Below are 21,865 nucleotides of genomic sequence, written 5' to 3'. Positions count from 1 at the left end.
AGGCTGCTCAAGGGAACAGGGGAATTTAGCTCGAGTTTGTCTGTAACAGATGGAGATATGAAAATGCAGTGGGGGACTGAGCAGCAGCCTTTATGTGACAGTGCGGAACCTTGCGAATGTAGAATAAAATGAAAACTTGAGTTCCTGGAGAAACATCATAGAAAAGGAAGAACTAAGGCTGCTCAAGGGAACAGGGGAATTTAGCTCGAGTTTGTCTGTAACAGATGGAGATATGAAAATGCAGTGGGGGACTGAGGAACAGCCTTTATGTGACAGTGCGGAACCTTGCGAATGTAGAATAAAATGAAAACTTGAGTTCCTGGAGAAACATCATAGAAATACAGGAAGAACTTTTTGAGCTATGTGACTTTTCACACACACGCTCTCATCCTTACAGTAATCTTGAAAGAAGGTATTTTTAGCCTTGGGCAGCAGATGCGCAGATTGACAGTGGCTTATAGGTGGCAGAGGCAGTGTATAAATGAGACCCAGTTCTGCCTCCAAAGCCCTTGCTCTTTCTGCTAGCCCACCCATATCTTTAACTTTGACCAGTCAAATGACCTAGAATTAGGTGAAGATGAATTTGTCAGCTGAGCTGTACTGCAGTTGGAGTAATACCAGGGCAGAGGAGCACACGACTCTCCTTTTCAAATGCCACAAAGAGTAATTGGTTAAGAATGCATGTTCTTCCATTAATGAATGAATGGATAACCAACCTGTGGGATATCGATGCAATAGAATATATTTTGGCTATAAAAAGGAATGAAGCACTGATGTGTGCTACAACATAGATGCACCTTGAATACATTATGCTAAATGAGAGAAGGCAGTCAAAACAGCTGCATAGTGTACGATTCCATTTATCTGAAATGTCCAGAATAGGCAAATTTATAGAGACAGAAAGTAGATTAGTGGTTGCCAGAGCTGGAGGAAGGGGGAATAGAAGGACATGGAATTTCTTTTTGGGGTGATAAAAATGTTGGAATTGTAAGTGGTGACGGTTGCACAACCCTGTGAATATAAAAACTACTGAATTGTATACTTGAAAAGGGTGACTTTTATGGTATATAAATTATAGCCTTAAAAAACATTATGTTTTGGATTCAGACAGGCTCTAAATCAAACTCTGCCTACATCACTTACTGGCTGTGTGGCTATAGCAGGCTATTTGAACTCTCAAAGCCTTAGTACGTATATAGCTTCATTTCTAAAGAAATTATATCAGTATGAACCCTAAAAAGTTATTGTGAGGATTCAGTGAGCTAAATATGTTTAGTTCCTAACCCAGTGCCGGGCACAGAGCAATTACTTCCAAAGTGTTAGTTATTACCTCTAGAGAGAAGGTTGTGTGTGAAGAAATCTTAAAAACCAGAGCAGGTTGAACAATAAGAATACTGGCTGGAATCACGAGCCTGGGCTCATGGCTCTCCACTTCCAAAGGCGGGGAGGGTAGCATGACACAGGACACAGGGCTGGAGGAGCCCCTGCAGATTTTCAAACTCAGAGCTCATTTTAGGGCCAACATCGATGGTTAAGAACTCTTGTGCAATAAATTCTGAAAACCCCAGAGTTAAAATTTAGGCAAAAGTCTAGAAAGACTGTGCTTAACTGTGTTATTTTTTTTTTTTAAATCACAGCTACTTTACAATTAAATTGTTTTAGTTCACATCCCTGCCTACTCATAAGTTTATGTTTTCAAAGATTATTTTTGCACAGAAGCAAGTATTGATATGAAACAAAGATCCTTTTAGAGGTGTTGGGAACATTTCCTAAAGACATGGTACTTTGGATTGTTCAATACCCAAAATGCTGTTTATTATGGTCGTGTTGTGTTAGAACTTGAGTGAACCTTTTAAATCTACTAGTTTATATGGCCAGTTTATTAAACAAGAAATAATTTAATGAAATTTAACTTTCATCTCAGAGATAGAAACACTTGTCCTAAAACCGAGGGGATGAGGCATTAGTGCGTATCAGTATATTAGTGTCCCACATATGGATTGCCTAATCCCCCCCGGAGACATGGAGATGCTTGAGTCTTGTCAAAAGAAAAACTGTTCTTCCATCCAAATGTAATTAGTAGAAAGAAAAAACAATGCTACCCATACTTTGATAAGTGGTTGTTGAATTTGGCACATCATATGTCTTATTGATCACTGTTTCCTTTCGCTCGCAGCATGGGGAAGGGCAGCCGCTGCCACGCTCTTCTGTGGCTTCATCATCCTGGTCATCTGCTTCATCCTCTCCTTCTTTGCCCTCTGCGGACCCCAAATGCTCGTCTTCCTGAGAGTGATCGGAGGCCTCCTGGCCCTGGCGGGTAAGTCTGTGTGTCAGCAACTCTTCATTCCACCTTCCCTGGACATCAGTGTAGGAGTGCCCGGTCCCCAAAGAAGATCCCTGACAATTGCACTTCCTGACCTGTTCTCAGAAAAAGTGTCACCAAGGGCAGAATTCACGGAGGAGAGATGTGTTTTAAGATCTAGAGCCGTTGGCAACCAATCGATGTGTCTCTTTAACATTGATGTTTCTCTCTCTCTCTCTCGTCTCTCCCCCTCCTTTCCACTCTCTCTAAAAATCAGTGGAAAAGTATCCTTGGGTGAGGATGAACAACAAAAAACAGAAGATCTAGAGCCATTTCCTCCTGTGTCTCACCTGGTACTCTTTGCTCCCCTTCCAAATGAGGAAGGTTGTCATTCTGTATACCAGGGGTGGGGAACCTATTTTATGCCAAGGGCCATTTGGATATGTATAACATCATTCATGGGCCATACAAAACTATCAACTTAAAAATTAGCCTGCTGTATTTGGTCAAACATTTAATTAACTCACCCCTAATGCCTTGGCAGGGCCAGACCAAAGGATTTTGCGGGCCTTAAAGGCCCTCAGGCTGGACATTCCCCACCCCTACTGTATACCATCTCTTGTAGGTGATGCCATGTCCAGTGGCACCCCTACCCTGAGGGAATGGGGCTGAGTCAGCTCTGTAGGGGCAGTGTCTCCGCAGTGGGCCCAGTGCCAGACTTCTGGGAGCCCCATGCTGGGGGGCGGTTATGTCCTTGAGCCATTTTACTTATTGAAGGAGTTTTGTGGTCTTATGATGTGGAGGGTCATGAAAGGGTTTTCTGTAGTGGGATGGGGGACCTGGAAGAGGCCAGCCCTGTAATTGCCTCATCACCGGTGCTGGGGAACCAGAAATTTAGTTATGCAGGTGGGTGGGGCTCAGAGTAAACATTTATTCATGGAATATAACAACTAGGACTCTGGGAGCAAGAATAATATGAAAATTTAGGAAGGCACCTGGCCCTAGGGAAGTCTCTCAAAGGGGCAGGACCCCAGCCACAGAATGGATTTAGATGCAAAACTGGATTTCCTGAGGAGGGGAAAGGAGAAGGAGCTGATGATGGCAAAGTGAGGCCACAGGTCATGTCTCAAAGATAACTTGGGCTCCTGGGAGCAAAGCAGAAATCCAGCTACAGACGTGGAGTACAGACACAGAATGAGCAGAAGGCCTTGGACACAGGTCAGAAGCCTTGTGACTAAAGGGGTCCATGAGGTCGAGCATGAGCCCAGAGGGAGACCACTTTGTGCTGGGTTCCCACAGAGCCTAGGGCAGGACAAACGGCCCTGGCTGAGAGGCAGGGAGTGGCCTCAGGGAACTGGCCCATGCAAGTTCTGCCCTCGCTTGTACATTTAAAAATTCCTCTTGATTAAAGATAAAGTTTACTCCAATGTTCCTCATGCTTGAAAGTTTGCTTTTGGAATAATATTTTAAAATCAGAAATTACTTGGAATCACAAAAGATATGAGGAACCTTGTCAAATCCCACCTCTGCTTCTATTTGGCTTTTTGCAGTTCAAATTGTTTTTTTAAATACTCAAGCAGAACTAAAATCTGCTCATACCCTTTGACATGGCAATGTACATATGAAATATTAAGTCAATAAAATGCAGAACATAGCACAGAATGGATATACTCATTATAGCTTTATAGAAGTATGCATATTCACTGAAAAACACTATAAAAGAAGGTTATGTTCTTTTTACTTTTGAGTTGCTTAAAATGTTAATATGATTAATAATGATTGTAATAATGTGACTCTTATGCCAAAAAGATTAGAAATTGGCACATTTCTTTATTTCCTTTCTTACACTTCACCAAAGTCCATCTTTCATTTCTGCTCCCTGAGCCTGAAAAGCTCTTCGCCCTCCATCTCTCATTTATTCTTTAGATCCTCACTTCCTTTTCTGGTGATTCTCTGCATTGATCATTTGCATCATTGGTTCGTCACTTCATTTAGGCATTCATTTATTGAAGGACTATTCCAATGGTGTATTTTGAATGGAGTGATAGATGTGTATGTGCATGCACGTGTGTGTATGTGTATGTATACATTATTTTTGCTAACAGTGAAAATATTAACTATGTCTTTGGCACAGGAAATACAAAGGTGATAAAAATACTCTTCATTACCATCCTGCTTTCTATTATATGCCACAGTTTTGGCTTTTTGCTTCACTATATAATACTTGCACCTGGACTGTAGAGTGATTCTCTAGTTGTCTCCTGTCCGTATTTCTTATATTCAGGATTCCGCTCAATGCCAGCTCTCTCAGACACACAATATTTAAAAATCTTTTTTGGCTCACGATTAACTAGATACCTTACAGTGGTCGGCAAACTCATTAGTCAACAGAGTCAATCAACAGTAGTACAACAATTGAAATTTCTTTTGAGAGCCAAATTTTCTAAACTTAAACTATATAGGTAGGTACATTGTTATTAACTTAATTAGGGTACTCCTAAGGCTTAGGAAGAGCCACACTCAAGGGGCCAAAGAGCCGCATGGGGCTCGCGAGCCTAAGGCAGTGGTCGGCAAACTCATTGGTCAACAGAGCCAAATATCAACAGTACAACGATTGAAATTTCTTTTGAGAGCCAAATTTTTTAAACTTAAACTATATAGGTAGGTACATTGTTATTAACTTAATTAGGGTACTCCTAAGGCTTAGGAAGAGCCACACTCAAGGGGCCAAAGAGCCGCATGTGGCTCGCGAGCCGCAGTTTGCCGACCACGGCACTAGCCCCTTCCATTAGCATTATTTAGGTGGATTTAATACTTATTTAAAGGCAAAAACATTGAGAGAGGGATTTAATCTATTGTTGCAATTCATTCATTCATTCGTGCATGCATGCATTCACACTTTGGGATTTTTTTTTCCTTTCCTTTAGCTGTGTTCCAGATCATCTCCCTGGTAATTTACCCCGTGAAGTACACCCAGACCTTCACCCTTCATCTCAACCCTGCTGTCAATTACATCTATAACTGGGCCTACGGCTTTGGGTGGGCGGCCACGATTATCCTGATTGGCTGTTCCTTCTTCTTCTGCTGCCTCCCCAACTACGAAGACGACCTCCTGGGCAATGCCAAGCCCCGGTACTTCTACTCCTCCGCCTAAGGTGGGGACGGATTCCTGCTGCCAGGATGGATTCCAGAAAAAGAAACTCTTTTTCCCAGAATACTTTGAACCTATTTGGCAGGGAGGGGAGCAGGGCACTGTTCATATCGTTAGACTAGTCAAAGCGCTAAAACAATTTTCAAGAAACTATTTCTTAAATGGTGTTATAGTTTCATATTCGTCTTTTATATATATTTTATAGAGTGATACAAAACTTACTTCTTTTAACGAATTACCTGTAATATGCCAATATTTTCTTAATATCTGTCCATATAATTTATACTGCATTTGTAAGAGAATATGAATATGAAACTTACCATTTTATAAGGTAAAAATAAGAAGATTTAAAAGATTTAAGTAATCTGATCAAGTGTCTGTCCGTCCCGGATTAAACTAGATCTATTAAGGGAAAAGAAGAGGGAAATATTGGTAAAAAATTGTCAGGGACCAAATATTCTAAAAGAAATGTAAAAAAATAAATATTTTTCCAGCCTTTGGCTAGTTAAGGAAGGCAAAAGAGTTTCCTAAATGCATATCATTTGTGAGAATTTCTAATTCACATCCTGAGTAATAGATCTTTTGCTAAGCTTCACATTAACTTGATATGTCATTTAGGAAAGTATTCTTTCATGACCAAAACCTGTTGCAGTAGTAAGGTCTTCTATGCAAGGAAAGGCTAAGATGAAATTTTCTCTTTAAAAATGGTTTGTAGGGGTGGGGTGTGGGAAAATGATATGTTAATCTGTTCTGTTTTGTGTCTATATGTTAAAGATCAGAGTAGATTGCTTTGAAAGATGGGCTGGGTCTAAATCACTGTGACTGACAGGCATGATCAGGTTGTGCAGCAAAGCATTAGGAAGGCCATTCCTATCACAAAAGAAACATTAAAACAACCTTGGGAGAAGAAATGACTTGAATTTCTCATCTCAGTTGAGCAGGCTCTACTCATATAGATACAGCTTCTGATAGATTGTAACTGTAAGTAAAAACTTAAATATAGTAAAAAACCTGGTCTTCTTTGGTAAGCTGATTTAAAATATCTGGTATAAAGCATGCAACAGGAGAATTCAGGGATATGAGATCTCTGAATGGGAAATATATGATATATCACATGGGTTATTATTTTTTTTACCATTTGTATTTACATAACAAAAACCAATTCATTTGATATATCGAATTATTATTTTGTAAATTGCAGGATAAGCAATTACAGTTTTTATTATGAATTTTTCCCAATAAACCAGATATTCTAATCTTGTTTCTAGTTTGCAGTTTTTTAAAACATTTTTCTTCAAATCTGGGGAAGGGAATTATTAAAAAATGCTTTGAGTTGAGGTAGTAAGAATCTATAATAATAAAAGCATAATATGCTAATTAGACCAACGTCCTTCCAGACGACCTTACGGATGAAGCCAGGGATTCGAGGGAAGCCCGGTTCCCGGATGCCAGGGGGAAGCCAGTGCCAGCAGCCGAAGGAAGGAAGGCCTACCCTTGCACGAATTTCGTGCATCAGGCCTCTAGTATTTGATAAAATGAAAAGTTGCTTCTTCCTTGAGATGGGGTCTTCTTCATTCAGGTGGTGGGACAGCAAGCAGTCTCTTTTCCTTTTTGATCCTGTTCATCTTCCCGTTTGGTGGTTTATTTTACACCACGGATTGTTAATTCTGCTATGGTGTATAATGTAAAGAAAGGTTGTAGAATGGCATGGTGGGAGAAGGAAAGTATTTCTTCTTAGTGCTGTTAGCCATTTGGTCCTTGACAGCTAATTTTTCTTCTATGCTTCTCAAAATATCAGGTGAATGTCTCCACAAATTTAGAAGAATGTGGTCTGGGTTATTTACACCAAAAAAAAAAAAGCCCAGACTGCTGGGGGATTTGCAGTGGTAACCAACAGTGTTAAAAAAAGTCATCTTCTAAAATAATAGCACAGCTAATTCAAGAAGATAATGGATACCTAAAGATTAAGAAACTGGGTCTCCCATGGTACATGAAAAGGACTTTCAGATACAAGGTTCTCTAAGACATGTGCTCTTGTTTTTTAATTTTTTCCCACACAACTTCCCCTCCCCCCCCCCCTTCAATAAATAACATGCTGCATTCAAATAATGCACATTTAGGAAAAATACAGCTTCCTGGGACCATTGAGCTGATGTGATGAAAGACAAAGACACGCTGTCATTACTTTGGCTAAGGTGTTCTGCTCCTTTCAGCCTCATTCAAGTGCAGAGATCCTCTGTTCCTTGGTTCCCATTCACCAGGACAGGTACCCTTGTGTCCTAAACAGCAAGAGAATTCCAGCGGATTCTGAAGAGTAATGAAGAATTTGACTGGGAAGCCATCTAAGATGAACAGTGCATTCTATGATATTTCCCATGGTAAAGCGGAGGTGGTTTTGGGCTCTGTAATTATATTAAGAGTCCCCACCCTTTAAATAAGCAGTTCTAGGTTCCCAAGCAATTATCTCATGCTCATACTACAAGTAGTCAGATATGCTAAGTGCCATTTACTGTTGAATATAACAAAGAAGTAGTATGTCAAGGTCTTTCAGTTGTCACACATGGTATCCATGGAGTGTAATTATTTTTAGCTTCAAAACCATATACTTCTGGACTAACAATGAAGTTTGATAGGCTTTCCTTTTGTAAGGAAATGAAAACAATGGAAGAGTATAGTCATAATAACTTAATTAGGTTGATGTTTGCTACAAGCTCCTGCTGAAAGTCAGTTCTATTAATATAACATACACGAATGCTGAATTGACTTACTTTGACTTATTTCTAGGCAGACCTGAAAAGAGCATATTTGGGTCTCAACCAACGTTGTTTAATGGAGTAAAGGTGAAGGTGGAGGGCCTGTAGTGTGAAGGAATAGGCCTGGGTAGGGACTGGTTCTACAGAGAGAATGGGAATAAGAAAAGCAGCTGAAGAAAATGGAAAAGAAAAAAGGGGGCAGGGGTAAGGTTAAAAACCATAGGATCTATGTATCTCATTGCACAGCATTTGAAAACAGTTCCCATCGTTTTGAGATTTTACAATTAGACTATCTTCTTTTGGAACACTTTTCTGTGATTGGACCCTATGAGTAATTACATCATAAGCATTAGAGGTATAAGTCACTTTTTGAATACTCCCAGGTGTGTGATTAAAATTGGAGTGTCTGGCCTTGGTTTGATGACCTGCTGGAGAGTGAACACCCAGCAGCATTCATCCCGAAGCACTCACTGTTAGTCTTCTATGTGCTGCTTTTCTGATTATAGGTTACTGGTCCTTACCGAAGTACAACTTTTTCAGACATTAGAATCATCCATATACTATACAGAATGTTGTGTTTATTGTTGTTTATAGGATATTTTGAAATATGTATTATAGTAAACAACGTGGCAAACATGATATTCACATAGATGAAGCAGAGTATGTAGATATACATACATCATATTTTATCCTTTTGGTTCTTGTTATACTATAGAATATTCCTGATCAGAAATACAACTTCATGGAAGAAGGGTTCCTTTTCACTTCTATGCATCATGTGTCATGTTCACCCAGCTACTCTAAGCAGAGAAATGGGAATGCACAGCCCCCACATTTTATTGTAAATCAGATATATAAATGTTTAATTTGAAATATGGCCATGCTTGTTTTAACATAAAAGTGTTTAAAATCACAGGTTAATTATTATTTTTTTAATATATATTTTATTGATTTTTTACAGAGAGGAAGGGAGAGAGAGAGTTAGAAACATCGATGAGAGAGAAACATCGATCAGCTGCCTCCTGCACATCTCCCACTGGGGATGTGCCCGCAACCCAGGTACATGCCCTTGACTGGAATCGAACCTGGGACCTTTCAGTCCGCAGGCCGATGCTCTATCCACTGAGCCAAACCGGTTTCGGCACAGGTTAATTATTTAACCCTCCACCTCTACCTACCCCCATAAATCTTCAAATAAAATAGAGCAGACAAGCTGCCTTCTTAGCACATCAGTCTCATGAAACAGAGCAGATATGAGGGAAGATTACCCAAACCTGCAACCGAGGTACGTGCCCTGACTGGGAATCAAACCCCCTGCCTTTACTGTACAGGATGACACTCCAACCAACTGGGCCACCCAGCCAGGGCCAGGACATTTCATAAAATTATGCAACAAGAATGTAGTGGGAAGTCCTGCCAATGCCTCCGCTGGCCAAGAGCAGAGCTTAGGGAAGTTGGGATGAAGAGGTTCAATGCCAGCTACTTCTTTTGAACTCTTTTCTTTGTTCTTTCTGCAATAGGTATTTCTGCAATGGACTGTTAAACATGGGTCTTTGGGGTCAATAGATTGCTTTGTCTTATCTCTGTAGAGTGTTTTCAGGTTTTAAAATTCCTGAAGACAGACTGGGCTTGGGACCCACCAGTGGGTGGTCAGAGCCCTTTGATTTTTGAGATAATTCTTCCCTGAGATGGGCTTGCCTTCTCATGCACACCATCCTTTGTTCCTGGGTTTTGCAATTCTGGTAAGTATCTGGGTGTGGCAGAGGGAGACTAACACACCTCAGGTGTGGGAAATAAAAAAAGGTGCCAAGCCTGTCACATTCATGGTGTTCCACTCGTACTAGTCTGTGCTTTATGGTTAATCTCAACAACTTACTCTCCTCAGCTGCAGAAATAAAGGAAGACTAAGAAGAGTGTGTGTGTTTAAAGACAGTTCTCTGGTGAAGAATTGGAACCTGTTGATTTAAATGGCATAAGATTGTCTTCATGATAATGAATCATAAAATAATTATAATAGATGGTTGTGTAATGGTTTGCCCAGCCAGTTCTCCCAGCATGAAGATTCACAGTAATTAACCTGTTACTATCACCGGTTTTTGAATAAGTTGCTTTTAAGAGGAAACACTAGATTTGAAATAGAAACTGAATTTTATTATTAAAAGTGAATTGCTGCATGGGACTTTGAATTCCTAGGAATTTCCATATTTGAATCCTGTTTCTTTGTTCTATGCTTTTTATTCTGGTTACTCAGTGGATAGTCTTCATTTGAAATGCTTCAGTGAAATTTGTGTTTCCAAATGCTATCCCACCCAATTCCTAATCAAGCAACACCTCAATGCCTAACTCTTTCTTCAAGGAAAAGAAAACTAGTTTCTGTGCAGATGTTGAAGATAGATGAACTGAAGTATGCATAGGAAGCTGGCATTTACTATGGCTAACTTTATGCTGATGGAATTTACCATTGGAATAATCTCTTCTGAAGATGTTGAGGTGACAGAAGTTGACTTCAACATTATGAAATGAATTCCTCATCAACCCCAAACAAATACAAATTCCTTTGTCTCTGAACAGCACATTAGCCATGCAGGATGCCTCCTGGTCCTCATTCTGGAGAGATCTTCCCAGTGGGGCTGTTATAACTTAGGAAAAGAATTAATGGAGCCTTCTTCGGGGAGCACCCTGTGCTGGGTGCCCTTGTGCAGGCGCAGCTGCACAGCCCCACCGGGCAGCCTGGCTGTGGGGTCAGGACATGCACACAGCCTGGCACCCTGGAGGAGCCCTGGGACTGTTGAAGAAAGTCAGGCCTTCCGTCCCCACTGCACACACTCCTATCCTGGCCTCCCCAGATTTCCTTCTATACGCTCAGAAACACAGGGGCAGCTCTTATTTCAGTATCAGGAATTTAGGGACCGAGTGAACACACTCCCCATTCCCCAACTTATGTCTTTAAAGAGTAAATTCAATATTCAGAAACATTACCAAATCATGTTTGCCTTTTTCTGTTCTCACACACTGCAAATACCCAGCACCTCAAGGGAAATTATACCTTTAAAAAAAAAATGCCACCTTGAAGTTCCTCAGTGTAGAATGCCACGTCTGCACTTCCTGGCCAAGCAGATTAACAGTAAGCTTCCAGCTCCAACTGGCTAATGCATAGCCACACTGTCCCAGTGGGGTTGGCAAGTCACTGGATGAGTTGTCTTCGTCATGCTGTCCTTGGACCATGTTAAAGCTGAGTTGTTAAAGGAAAGCCATTTTCAACAGAGTGCGGCTTCCAGCCTTCACCAGTCTAATCAGTCAGCTGACATATAAAACATGCCTAGTTGTTCACTTTCTTTTACATGACAGTGTTTTCTGAAGAAGAGGTAGGAAAAGTCTTCAGAATTTACAGCTGTATGACCCTAAGGCTGCTCTTGGAAATAAGTAAGGAACGGGAGGAGGCTAGACACAGCCTCCCTGTTTCTGTGGTCTTTCTTTTAGGCAGGTTGTGGGCGAGAAAGCACTGTTTGGGCCCCATGTTTGTTTTGGTAACAGCAGCCCAGTCCTTCTTTCAGCCTGGGGGTGAGTGAGTCAACAGGGCATGAGTTAGGACTGGCAGACAAAGTGTGGACAACTACATGCTAAAACACAGAACTTTCCCCTGGAACACCCTTTACACTGAACGAAGTTTGGAAAAACAGACAAAATGAGAATCTTCGGTGAAGCTTCAGAAGGCCTAGATTCTGTTCTGTGCCAAACACGGCTTTCTCATTGGCAGGACTTAACTGATAGGAACGCTTTCTTCTTTTGAGCTCTACAAATACCTTTAAGGCTTTTGAGAAAAAGAAAGAAAAAAGTCATTGTATAGAATTATGACCTCATGTTCCTAGTACAAGACAAGAGGTCAGATTTTCTTCAGAGGGATGCATATGAAATGTTCCAAAAGTATTCATGTTCCAGATATTAATAGATGCTACTAAAAAGATTCGATAGTCAAGTATTTAAAATAATATGTACCATTTGTCATTCCCTTACTATGCTTCCAAATAAAAAGTGTGTCTCTACAATAGACAAAACTGAACTTTTGCTACAGTTTGCAGCCATTCTCACTTTCAAAATATTGCGAAAGCCTTTCTAGGACAGCATTGTAAGTGCAAACACATTAGTAGGCTTGTTTTTTGAACGTAATGCCTACGAACTCGTTTCCAGACACATTGAAAATATTTCCCTCTAAGTCTTTGTGTCCTTTTAAAAAACAAGTCAAAATGATACACAAGCTGAGTTAAAGTCACGTAAACCAAAAAGCTTATCATGAAAAGAGCAGGCCCTGCCCATTCTCTCTTCCCTCTTTGTGCCTGGGATCCTGAAGCAACCATGGAAAATCGGTTTAGTCGTTTCTTCTATTTACCTTTATCCTTCAAAGTAACGTGTCTTTTTTTCCCTTGAGTTTTTAATTTTATATTAAACTCTTACCATTCACCCTTACACACGCAGGTACACACACACTCACACATGTACAGGCATGCATGCACACATTCAGATACTTCTCCCCAATTTCTCAGTGATGTCATGTCACTATTTTTGGTTATATCAATATTCATATTTTATATTATTATGTCCATGTAAGTATAGTTCTCAGCTGAGTCTCATAATAATGATTTCATTTATTTTCTCTTACATTTTTTGTTTGTTTTTCTTGGACTTAATTTTTGACTCGTTTTTCACTTGTTTAGAATTCTGGTTGGAAATAACTGCTCTCAGAATTGGAAGGTATAAGTTATCTCAGGATTTTGAAGACTTTCCTTCTAGATTCCATATTGCTCTTGAGAAGCCGGATGCCATTCTGATTTCCAATCCTTTGCTTGTAACTCATTTCTTCGTCTCTGAAAGATTTTAGTATCTTTCTCTTTATTTTTATGTTTTTAAATTTATGATGTGTCATCATGCTGGTTTTTATCCACTCATAGCACTTCACTTATTTTTTTATCTCCTTCTGTAACTCCTGTCAGTCATAGGTTGGACCTTATTAGTTACTTTTTCTAATTTTCTGACCTTTTCTCTCCATTTTTCTATCTCTTTTTCTTTTGTTTTACTTTCCTGTCCACTGTTCATCTCTTTGTGTTTTTATGCTTTCTTTGCAATGATTTTCTCAATATTAATCTTTCATTCTTTTTGTTGAATCTAAACATTGTTCTTCTATCATATATTCAATTCTAAAAGCTTTTTCTTATTTCCTAATTATTCCTCTTTTTTGGAAAATTATCAACCTGTTTTATTTTGTAGTAGCAAAATTTTCTCTCACTTCCCATAAAATGTTAACAAGTTTTTGAAGTTTATTTCTGGTTCCATCTATGTACCTTTTTGGTTGTTTATGTATATGTTTCAGATTATCTTTTACAATTTGGCTTTTCTTGGCTGCTTAATGATCATTCATTTACATTTCAGAGTGAGACATGAAATAAAAAATTCTAGTTTGGAAGTTCCACATATGTTGATTGGGCTCATCTATTGGGCCTCACCACAGGTTAAGAAGGTGAATCTGGTTGTTGCTTTGGAAGGCTCTAAATTGCTAATATAAGTCTTTTCTCTTGGGCTAGTCAGTTTTCCTGAAGCAGAATTTTCCTATTTCTTGCCTAAAAGTCAGAGGGTTGGGTGGCTATCATTCTCAGAATAGTGGGAAAATGACCAGCACTTGCACCATTGAGCATGTAGAGTTTTCTACACGTGCTTCACTGTGCCCTCAGCTGTGATTTGTCCTCAGTACTTTCTGGGCGCATTCCTAGTTTTCTGCTGAGGTTGAGAAGTAGTGACTTAACTGTACAGGAGAGAAGGGGAACTGGGCTTCTATATGCTTCTTGTAAAGACTTTGAGTCCATCCTCCTGTCATTAAACCCCTCCCTGCGTCCTTGCCTTCAGAGATAAGGTTTGTCTTTGATTCCTGAACCTATCTGAAACAGGAATCAGCTTGCTTCTTGTTGGCTTACCTCTCTCCCCACCCTGCAGCCATTTTAAAGTTTAAAAGCTCTTAAAAAATTCCAACGTGTTCTGACATGGGAAGATCTCAATATATTCTCAAATTTAGAAAGGCAAGTTTGATTTCTGTGATCTTATTTTTTCACATTTACATATATAGTTACATATATATGTTATATAACATTGTGTGTCCATATGAGAGGGAGGCGGGGAGAGAGAAAGAGAGAGAAGGGAAGGGTTGAAAGAACAGAACTAAAAATGTATAATCAGTAGCTACCTCCAGATAATGAGGTTAACAATGTTTTTTAATGATCTATGTTTTACAAGTTTTCTATATTTGTTCATTTTGCCATTTTGTCATTCATTCCCTCAGCACACTTTTATTGCACACTTACTTCATGACAGGTATTACTCTAGGCACTAAAGACCCAGAGGTGAATGAGACAGGTAAAGTTCCTACCCTCATGAAAATAACATTTGACAGGTAGAGACAGCCAGCAAACAAATCAAAAAGATGAGTTTAGACAAAACAAGTGATATTTTTAAAAATCTGGTTAACAGGAAAGACGATGGCAGGGCTGTGCTGGTTTCTTTTGGTTGACCAGGGAAGGTTCTCTTAGAAGTGAACATTTAGGCTGAGAAAAGAATGTTGAGGAGCAGAGAGCCAAGAGAAAGGGGTTATTGGCAGAGGTAGTAGTAAGATGGGAATGAACCTGGCATGCTTGAGGGACAGAAAGAATGCCAGTGTAGCAGGGATATAATGAATAAGGAGGAAGTGGTCGGCTATGATTCAGCAAGATAACCAAAAGCCAGATCATATAGAGTTCATATTTTATTCTACTTGCAGTTGGAAGCACTGAAGGGGTCAGGGAATGATATATAATTTATATTTTTAGAACATCATCCATCCGCTACCTGGAAAGTGGACTGGGATCAGAGGGGTATGCTTGGGGCAAATTGAAATCAGAGGGACCCGCTAACAGACTGCTTCAGTAGTCCAGGACAAGGAAGGTGGAGGTGTGGACAAAGACAGTAGTGGTGAAGGGGAAGAGAGTGATTGGAATCCAGATATATTTCAGAGGTAAAGTTGATAGTACTTGCTTGGATATAGTTAAGGATGGTGGGGGTGGTAAGTGATGAGGAAAACTGGGTAATAAAAGATGACTCCTCCATTTTTGGCCTGAGAAACTAGATGTTTGGTGAGATGGGACGTCTAAGGCAAAAGCATATTTGGAGGAGAAAAACTAAACATTTCTTTTGGACATATTCCACTTGAAGAGCCACTAGACATCCAAGTAAAGAAGTTGAATAAGTAGGTGGTGAATATATCTACCTGAAGTTCAGAAGAGAAATCAGGAATTATCAACATAAAAGTTTTGCTTAAAGCCATGGGACTGGATTAGATTCCATAGAAAAAGAGAGAGAGAGGAAGAGCGAGGACAGGACTTTGGAGTCTGTCAACATCTAGAGATATAAAGGAAGTTGAGAAGGAGGAACCAGTGAGGAAGGAAGAAAATTAAGTGAGCACAGTATCAGGGCAGCCAATTAAAATTTTTTGATATAATATGTGAAAAATAGTACCTAAGTGACTGTGTATTTGAAGCCTATGTAGCAAATGCTAATGAAGAGTTTCTAAATAATTGTTTAAAATCAAGGAAACAGCAGAGTAAAAAGAAACAGTTACTAATCTTGGAATCTGAATTTGGGTGGCATGCTTTGACGTTTATTCTGTGTTCTCTGGCCAAGCATTTCATCTCTATGGACCTGATTTTTACTCCTCTGTAAAACTGGAGATAATAAACATGGAGGCTATGTGAATAAGCTAATGACTGGTATATAAATGGAGAGTTGCTATTATCCTCTGGGCTGCCTTTGGGCAGGCAAAGAACAGTAGCAGAGCAAAGAGTAGGACACAGGTATCACCTCTACTGCATAAGGTCTTGTCCATCCATATTGCAGATGTTGCTGATGATTCTCTTTCTGTCTGTAACACATCCTAGACCAGAATATTATGACACCAAACTTCCAAATTCCCAATTATGCACGACTCCATTCTCCTGAGGAGCACAGAAGGACCCAACATGAAGTGGCCCAGGTTTCAGCTGAATCCATTAAGATACTCTGAGCAAATACTCTCTCCTCATTCATGAATCAAATGGCAGTCATTGTTTGGTCCTATTTATATCCTTTGCTTTAAAATGGTAATGCCTTCCACAGAAATCAGAACATTTAAACTTTTGATTAAATTTATGTAATGTCCTAGCTTAGTAAGGATGGGCAAAATATTCTTAGCGTTCAAGAAATGCCTTCCCTGAAAGACTATATGGCATTGTGGTGCGCAGCTGGTATGCTGAGGCACCTGATGTGCCTCAATTCTGTCACTAGCTTGCAACCAGATATTAATAAATGCATAAGTTGTTGTTGGTTTGCTATAATTAATGATGTTAAAATGCATTTATATCAGAGAAAGATCTTATGTTTACTAAAACATGTATAAGCTTTAATTATAAGTTTTGAAGTGAACATCATTAGGGCAGTGAGCACTTTCAAAAAGGGTGCAAAGGCCGCTCAATGGGGAAAGGATAGTCTCTTCAACAAATGGTATTGAGAAAACTGGATATCGCATGCAAAAGAATGATACTGGACCCTTACCTTATACCACATGCAAAATATTAACTTAATATGGAGTAAAAACCTAAATGCAAGACCTGAAATTATAAAGCTTCTAGAAGAAAACATAGGGGAAAAGCTTCATGGCATTGGATTTGGCATTGGTTTCTGGATATGATACCAAATACACAGTCAACAAAAGCAAAATTGATAAATAAGACTATATAAAAGAAAACTTCTGTGCTTCAAAGACCACAATTAACAGAGAGAAAAGGCAACCTTCACAATGGTAGAAAATATTTGCAAGTCATATATCTGATACGGGGTTAATATCCAGAATATATAATGAAGTCCTGCAAATCAATAACAAAAAACAAATAAACCAATCAAAAATAGACATTTCTCCTAAGATGATATACAAATGACAACAAGCATATGAAAAGATGCTCAACATCACTAATTATTAGGGAAATATAAATCAAAACCACAGTGAAATATCACCTCAGACACATTAGAATGGCTAGTATAAAAACACACACAGAAAATAACAAGTGTTAGTATGGATGTGGAGAAATTGGAATCCTTGTGCACTGTTGATAAAAATGAAAATGACGCAGCCACTGTGGAAAACAGTATGTCAGTTACTCAAAAAAACTGAAAATAGGATTACCATATTATCTAGCAATTCTACTACTGGGTATATACCCCAAAGAATTGAAAGTAGGATCTCAAAAAGGTATTTGCACCATCATAGCAGCATTGCTCATGATCTCCAAAAGGAGAAAGCAATCTTAGTGTCCATCAACAGATGAGTGGATAAACAAAATGTGACACACACACACACACAATACATACATACATAAAGAAATATTATTTTGCCTTAAAGAAGAGGGAAATTCTGTCACGTGTTACAACATGGGCAAACCTTAAGAATATTGTGCTAAGTGAAATAAGCCAGTCAAAGACAAATACTGTAAAATCCTACTTATATGAGGTATCTAATGTAGTCAAACTCATAAAAACAGAAAATAGAATGGTGGTTGCCATGGGAGAAGGGGAAATGAGGAGTTATTTAATGGTACATAGTTTTAGGTTTGCAAATAAAAAAAATTCTGAAGATCTGTTGCACAACAATGTGAATACACGCAATACTATGAAACTGTACACTTAAAAATGGTTACATTGGCGATTTTATGTTATGTATCTTACTACAATTTTTTAAAAAAGATGTAAAGAGCCTGCCATAACCCCCCAAAGTTTGAAAACCAATGAAGGGGAACATTAGGAGGTCCAATTTTCACTTCTGTACCACCACTTGCAGCTGTGCTGTTTGGGGAAAGAAATGTAACTTACCTAAGCCTCAGTTATTTGTAGTCTAGGATGGGGATCTCTGTAGGATAATCAACTTTACTTCATAAGGGAAAAAAGGTCAAACCTCTAAATTGGTTGGTTTCCTCCCATTTCCTGATGGGGAGGCCCAGTTGGACTTTCCCACTTTTGTTCTCTATCCTGAGAGTTAGGCTCCCCGTCAAGCTTCAGCTACCACGTCACCTGCCTCTGAAGAAGTCACTCTTCACTGACCCATCGGTTAGTGTGGTCATCAGACCCTTCCCTGCAGCCCCTGAAGCTTGGCTGAATCAGGCTGGAACAGTCAAATAAAGCTGTACAGACACCAGGGGATAACATGTGGGAAATAGACACACGGGTGGGTCTATAGGCCTAGATAACCTGGCTTATAAAACAAACTTAACTGGCTTGAAAACATGCCCTTTCTTGTGGATAAAAGACGGATCTTGGATTGTACCCTTCCTTTCCAGCTCCCAGTCTGAGTGCATATGGCAGATACTATATTATTATCTAATCTTTTAGGAATGCAATCCTTGATATTTAGATCCAACTAAGAGATGTCCTTGATAGGGTTACTTTCATAGTGGGGGTTGGAGGGATGATACATTATTGTTCAAGAAACCTCTTTTTCAGAATTAAACTAATCAGGACCTAATCTCTCAGCAGATATCACTAATTGGATTAATGCAACACATACTATTACTAAAATTCAATAATCAAATTAACTAATAAAATACATTTATATCTCCCTATAGAGTAAGGTAAATCATACTTTGATCAAACGTGTTTTGAAGGTATCTCCTGACTTTGTTGTGAGACCAGCATATTTACAGTCAGCACCACTGAGGAGACAGTAGCACAGAGCATGAGAAATAAAGTCTACATTTGATATTGCTGGTTTGTAATGTATTCTAGCTTTCCACTCCCCACATACTTTCTGGCTTCTGGGAAATCAATGAATAGGAGGAGCAGTACATTATTATGCCTCTGAGAGCAGGTAACGTACTTTCATCTTCCTTTCTTATTTGTGGTACATTTCAATTTTACCTGTTAGGGGTACCCAGGAGGGTGAGTGCTACAAGGGATGGGTCAGTGTGTGCACTAGGTGGTACTCCTCTGCTTGATTTTTAAAGAAAACACAGGGATTGCGTCAAAAGTCAAATTTCCGATTTTAAACTCTCATCAATAGATGCTAAATAATAGTTGTTCATCTTTATGGAGTCTTATTTGTATCAACATGGATGGGTATTATGCTACATGAAATAAGTCAGACATAGAAAGACAAATACCATATGATTTCCCTTATATGTGAAATCTAAAAAATAAAATAAATGAACAAGCAAGATAGATGCAAACTCATAGATACAGAGAACAAACTGATGATTGCCATTTGGGGGGTTGGGGAGATGGGTGGAGAAGATGAAGGAATGAAGAAGTACATATTGGCAGTTACAAAATAATCATGGGGAGGTAAAGTACAGCATAGAGAACACAGTCAATAATATTGTAATAACTGTGGATGGTGCCAGGTGGGTGCTAGACTTATTGGGGTGATTACTTTGTGTAAGTTATCGAAATGTCTAACCACTCTGCTATACACCTAAAACTAATAAAATATTGATTTTCAACTGTAATTGAAAAATTAAAAAAACTCATCCAACTGCACATCTAAGGTTGAATTTTACTGTATTCTCTTTGAATTCATGTATATTTTTATACACCCCCTTCAGGGTGGGGGTCCCCACTGGGGTGCCTGGCCAGCCTGGATGAGGGGATGATGGCTGTTTGCAGCTGGTCACACCCCCTTCAGGGTGGGGGTCCCCACTGGGGTGCCTGGCCAGCCTGGATGAGGGGATGATGGCTGTTTGCAGCTGGTCACACCCCCTTCAGGGTGGGGGTCCCCACTGGGGTGCCTGGCCAGCCTGGATGAGGGGATGATGGCTGTTTGCAGCTGGTCACACCCCCTTCAGGGTGGGGGTCCCCACTGGGGTGCCTGGCCAGCCTGGATGAGGGGATGATGGCTGTTTGCAGCTGGTCACACCCCCTTCAGGGTGGGGGTCCCCACTGGGGTGCCTGGCCAGCCTGGATGAGGGGATGATGGCTGTTTGCAGCTGGTCACACCCCCTTCAGGGTGGGGGTCCCCACTGGGGTGCCTGGCCAGCCTGGATGAGGGGATGATGGCTGTTTGCAGCTGGTCACACCCCCTTCAGGGTGGGGGTCCCCACTGGGGTGCCTGGCCAGCCTGGATGAGGGGATGATGGCTGTTTGCAGCTGGTCACACCCCCTTCAGGGTGGGGGTCCCCACTGGGGTGCCTGGCCAGCCTGGATGAGGGGATGATGGCTGTTTGCAGCTGGTCACACCCCCTTCAGGGTGGGGGTCCCCACTGGGGTGCCTGGCCAGCCTGGATGAGGGGATGATGGCTGTTTGCAGCTGGTCACACCCCCTTCAGGGTGGGGGTCCCCACTGGGGTGCCTGGCCAGCCTGGATGAGGGGATGATGGCTGTTTGCAGCTGGTCACACCCCCTTCAGGGTGGGGGTCCCCACTGGGGTGCCTGGCCAGCCTGGATGAGGGGATGATGGCTGTTTGCAGCTGGTCACACCCCCTTCAGGGTGGGGGTCCCCACTGGGGTGCCTGGCCAGCCTGGATGAGGGGATGATGGCTGTTTGCAGCTGGTCACACCCCCTTCAGGGTGGGGGTCCCCACTGGGGTGCCTGGCCAGCCTGGATGAGGGGATGATTGCTGTTTGCCGCTGGTCACACCCCCTTCAGGGTGGGGGTCCCCACTGGGGTGCCTGGCCAGCCTGGATGAGGGGATGATTGCTGTTTGCCGCTGGTCACACCCCCTTCAGGGTGGGGGTCCCCACTGGGGTGCCTGGCCAGTCTGGGTGAGGGGCTGAGGGCTGCTTTCAGGCTGGCGGTTGTTGACTGAAGCTCCCAACCGCTCCTTTTTTTTCTCTTTTTTTTATTTTATTCTGGGCCAGCTTTAGCTCTGGCTCTAGCTCTGAGGCTTCGTATCTGGTTTGTTTGCCGTTCTATAATCGAAACAATGTATAACTTCAGCTCTGAGATCCCGGCAGGCTGAAAGCTGGTTTCTGGGGTTTTGTTTAGCTTCTATATTTGCAACATAGTTTCTTAGAGTTGTAGCTCAGAGGCCGGCAAGTCAGGCGGGGAACGTTGGAGTCTGCAATCACTGGAGCAAGTGAGCCTCATGTTCGCTTCCAGCTGCCTGGCTGCCGGCCGCCATCTTGGCTGACAGTTAATTTGCATAAGGATATGCTGATTAGCCAATGGGAAGGGTAGTGGTCGTATGCTAATTACCATGTTTCTCTTTTATTAGTGTAGATTTCCATAATAAAAGACCTTAAAAAGGAAAAAAATTAGTTGTTCATCTTTTATAAAAATTAAACCTTGAAAAAAATAGCATTTTGATAATAGATCTGGAACTAACAGAAGGGAGTGCCGTACAGAGTCCTTTCTGGAACCTGCTATTTTTACATCAGAGCTCTGTCTATGCTGATCTTCAGAATTACCTGTAACTCTCGGCTCCTAAACACATTGCATTTAGTTTCAGCTTCCCATCTGGGGCGCCCCATCCCTACTTGAAGATTGACACCAAATGATCTTCTTAGAGCAAAATAGTTTGGGCTATCCAATTTATGAGAAGCTTCTGAAAGCCAAGGCAAAGATAATTAGTCATTATATTATGCTCAGAAAGGGCACCCAACATGCTTTTGGCAAAATGCCTTCAT

At 40.7% G+C, this 21,865-nt stretch overlaps 1 protein-coding gene and 1 long non-coding RNA gene across 2 annotated transcripts; both read left to right on the top strand.

The window, feature by feature from the left end:
• Window positions 1–2,169: 2,169 nt before the first annotated feature.
• Window positions 2,170–6,713, top strand: PERP (PERP, TP53 apoptosis effector; the record flags this gene model as incomplete). Its single annotated transcript, XM_014533868.1, has 2 exons — window positions 2,170–2,317; window positions 5,230–6,713. Coding segments are annotated over 2 exons (375 nt in total), but the record flags the coding sequence as incomplete, so codon positions are not given.
• Window positions 6,714–6,802: 89 nt separating this feature from the next.
• LOC106724866 lies at window positions 6,803–10,408 on the top strand. The gene is made up of 2 exons (XR_001360708.1): window positions 6,803–9,122; window positions 9,354–10,408. It is a non-coding gene; the product is annotated as an uncharacterized LOC106724866 (long non-coding RNA).
• Window positions 10,409–21,865: the final 11,457 nt, after the last annotated feature.

The sequence above is a fragment of the Myotis brandtii genome, unplaced genomic scaffold (assembly GCF_000412655.1).
Source record: "Myotis brandtii unplaced genomic scaffold, ASM41265v1 scaffold123, whole genome shotgun sequence".
NCBI lineage: Eukaryota > Metazoa > Chordata > Mammalia > Chiroptera > Vespertilionidae > Myotis > Myotis brandtii.
Note: the sequence above shows the minus strand (reverse complement) of the source record. Positions and strands in the feature narration are given on the sequence as shown.